This window comes from Nestor notabilis, unplaced genomic scaffold (genome assembly GCF_000696875.1).
Source record: "Nestor notabilis isolate BGI_N333 unplaced genomic scaffold, ASM69687v1 scaffold7321, whole genome shotgun sequence".
Lineage (NCBI taxonomy): Eukaryota > Metazoa > Chordata > Aves > Psittaciformes > Psittacidae > Nestor > Nestor notabilis.
Window position 1 is genome coordinate 46,306 of NW_009916099.1, and position 3,182 is coordinate 49,487.

At 44.5% G+C, this 3,182-nt stretch overlaps 1 protein-coding gene across 1 annotated transcript in view; it reads left to right on the plus strand.

Moving 5' to 3' along the window:
* Window positions 1-2,607, plus strand: part of LDLRAD3 (low density lipoprotein receptor class A domain containing 3) — a gene marked incomplete at its 5' end in the record, with an annotated part of 47,824 nt that extends 45,217 nt beyond the window's left edge. Inside the window, one exon of the mRNA XM_010024443.1 lies at window positions 2,346-2,607. Coding sequence (XP_010022745.1) covers window positions 2,346-2,607 — 262 coding nt within the window. The remainder of the gene's footprint in view (window positions 1-2,345) is intronic.
* Window positions 2,608-3,182: the final 575 nt, after the last annotated feature.

Here is a 3,182-nt window from a genome sequence, read left to right on the forward strand (position 1 = left end):
CAGGACCCGGCAGTGTGCACTTGCAGCCCACAAAGCAACTGTGTCCTGGGCTGCATGCATCACCAGGAGCATGACCCGCAGGTTGAGGGAGGGGATTCTACCCCTCTACCCCAGTCTGGTGAGAACCACCCTGCGGTCCTGTGTCCAGCTCTGGGGGCAGCAACACAAGAAGGATGTGGAGTTGTTGGAGCGAGTCCAGAAGAGTCGGAGGCCTGGAGCACCTCTGCAATGGAGATAGCTGAAAGAGATGGCTTGTTCAGCCTGGACAAGGAAAGGCTCCGGGTAGACCCTAGAGCAGCTTCCAGTGCCTAAAGGGGTGACAAGAAATCTGGAGAGGGGCTTTTGACAAAGGCACGTAGTGATAGGACAAGGGGGAATGGATTTAAACTGACAGAGGGGATACTGTGAGTGTGGTGAGACCCTGCCACAGGTTAGCCAAGGAAGTGATAAATGCTCCATCCCTGGCAGTGTTCAAGACCAGGTTGGACAGAGCCTTGGGCAGCATGGTCTAGTGTGAGGCATCCCTGCCTATGGCAGGAGGGTTGGAACTAGATGATCTTAAGGTCCTTTCCAACCCTGCATATTCTATGATTCTATGATTTAGATGAGATATCAGGAAGAAGCTCTTCTCTGTGAGGGTGCTGAGGCCCTGGCACAGGGTGCCCAGAGAAGCTGTGGCTGCCCCATCCCTGGCAGTGTTCAAGGCCAGGCTGGATGAGGCTTGGAGCAACCTGGAAGGTGTCCCTGCCCGGGGCAGGGGAGCTGAAACTTCTGACTCAAACCGTTCTGTGATTCAATAGTTCATCCTTATTACTGCTTTTGACAGAATTTCAGCGTTGCATTTCCATCACATGCATAGGGCCAGGTCTGGGCAAATTTGAGCTGCTCCTGAATATGAAAAATACCTGGTCCTCAGGTCCCCTTACTGTTATTAAAGGGATTTAAGTCAAACTTAAGTTAAGTAGGTGTTATTGGTAGTAAAGATTTTGAGGATGACAGGAGAATGCAAAGGAATGTATCACTTGTCTAGTAGTGTCCTGTGCCAGTCTGGAATCCAAACATGCAAATTGGCTTTGGAGTTTTGCCAAAAAATCCAGCTAAGTGGTAGGTCACAGTATCTTTACAAAAAAATTATTCTAGTCATATGTGATAAGTATATAAAGGTGAGAGGTCTTCAGTTCTTGCATAAAGAAATTGTGAAGTCCATCTGCTCTTCACTACTTTATCAATAGAAGAAAAGGACAGGACTCTGAACTGAAAAGCACTGTTCTCATTTTAAATAGCTGGAAGTGCTTTGAGCTTTTGTGGGTGGCTGCCATTTGGGTTATGATGTTTTTGCAGTTTGACACTAGTTTTATTTGTAGAATTAACCTTTCTTTTAACCTCTGTCTGTAGAGTCTTTCCAAACAAAACTCCTAGACTGACATCCTCTGTATATAAAAAGGGCATGGGATGAACTTTAATGATCCAGATTGTTCACTCTCACCCTGTTGGTATTTTTTAGTATGAACTCTGGGATCTAAAAATGATAGTATGATCTTACTCTCTGCATTTGGCAGCAGCTCCCATGTCTTAATGTTGATATAATAATGCTATCTTTTCATAAGGAAGAATAACTAAATGAGCAACAGTACAGATTGTAATCACTCCTCACCTGGGCTGATGCAGATCAGCAGTTTAATACCTAATTGCTCTCTTGCATGTTATCAATCTACTAAACCCTTTAGACCCTTCACTTGTTTCCTATCAGAACCAAAAAACCTAGTTTTCCTGAATCCAGTACTCATTCTGCCTATGCCTACTTAGCAGTTGCTCTGCCTGTGATAATCATGACAGCCAAAGTGATTAGTCATGTGGAGAGTTCAGCTCATTTTTTATTTGTAGGCCATAAGCCGTTAATCTCTGTTGCTTAATGGAGGTTTCCTCAGAGCTTTCTTGTGTTCACATCGTTATAGGTGTAAATTCACTACTTGCCTTATTTCTTTAGAAGTGCTTTCTCAGGTTTTGTAAATGTTATATAGGGAACATTCTTGCTTCTTGCAGCAGTCTTTGAGGGTAAGCTGAGCTTTGTTGGAAGTGCATAGCTATGAAAATTGGAGTGTGGAGCGTTAGGCAGAATGTAGTTAGCTGTGTTGCATCTTGGCCAGAAACCTTGGTGCCCCGCGGTGGTGTGAATGTTTTGGAATGACATGCATGACGTAGGCAGGTCTGTTGGAGGCTTCCTGGTGAAAGTCATCATGAAAAAGCTAAGCAATACAGTTTGTTTTCTTCATAATTGAAAAGCTATGTACCACCTTCCATACCACTGTTTTCAGTAACCTCTTACTGCATTGTGTATCTTGCAGCAGACCACCTTGGTTTGACCTTCCTCCACCGCCTTATTGTTCTGAATCTGAATCCCCTAATCTGCCAGATCTTCCTCCTTACCGATCTCGGACAGGAAGCTTGGCAAGCACAGACACCCCCATGGCAGGAAGCCCTCTGGGAACAGCTGGCAGTTGGACAAGAGACATCCATGGCACTATGGATGGCCACAGAACTCTTCTTGAGAGGACAGCAGATCAAAATGATTCTCTGGTCAACCACACTGCTGAAAGAGAAGTGTAACTGCTCCAGTATTTGTGATGGGCAGAAAGGCATTTACTTTTTCAAGTCCATATGGATTAATCTGCTGTGGCTAATAGGTTTCAGGGGAACATGTGCCTGAATGATGACTTGATTTGAATCCACACTAAGTTAATGTTTGAATTTAGCATTTTGGGCTCATCAGACAGGGCTGCAAGAGCTAAACCTAGAGTCACATCAGCTTTCCATAATATTTCAGCAAGCAAGTTTTGGATCAGACTAGTAAGAGAAACGTCAGGTCTATGTCAACTGATGTGATGTCTTTCTTGGTCTATATGTTGTGTATGAATGTATATATGTGCTTGTATAATAGAGATGTTGCACACACAAACTTTGCCAGAAGGACTCTTGTTTTCAGACTGCCTCCCATCCTATCGACATGTGAGCTGTTTCTTCTTACTGCCTGGTGCCAACTGGTGGTCCTTGAAGCACATGAGATGCAGTCTGGAGGTCTGGTGTCCAATGCTAGCCCGCTAGCAGTGCTCGAATTGCAGAAAATGTCCTACTTGACCCTTCTCTTCATGACCTGGAACATTCTTACTGTGAATGTTAGTTTC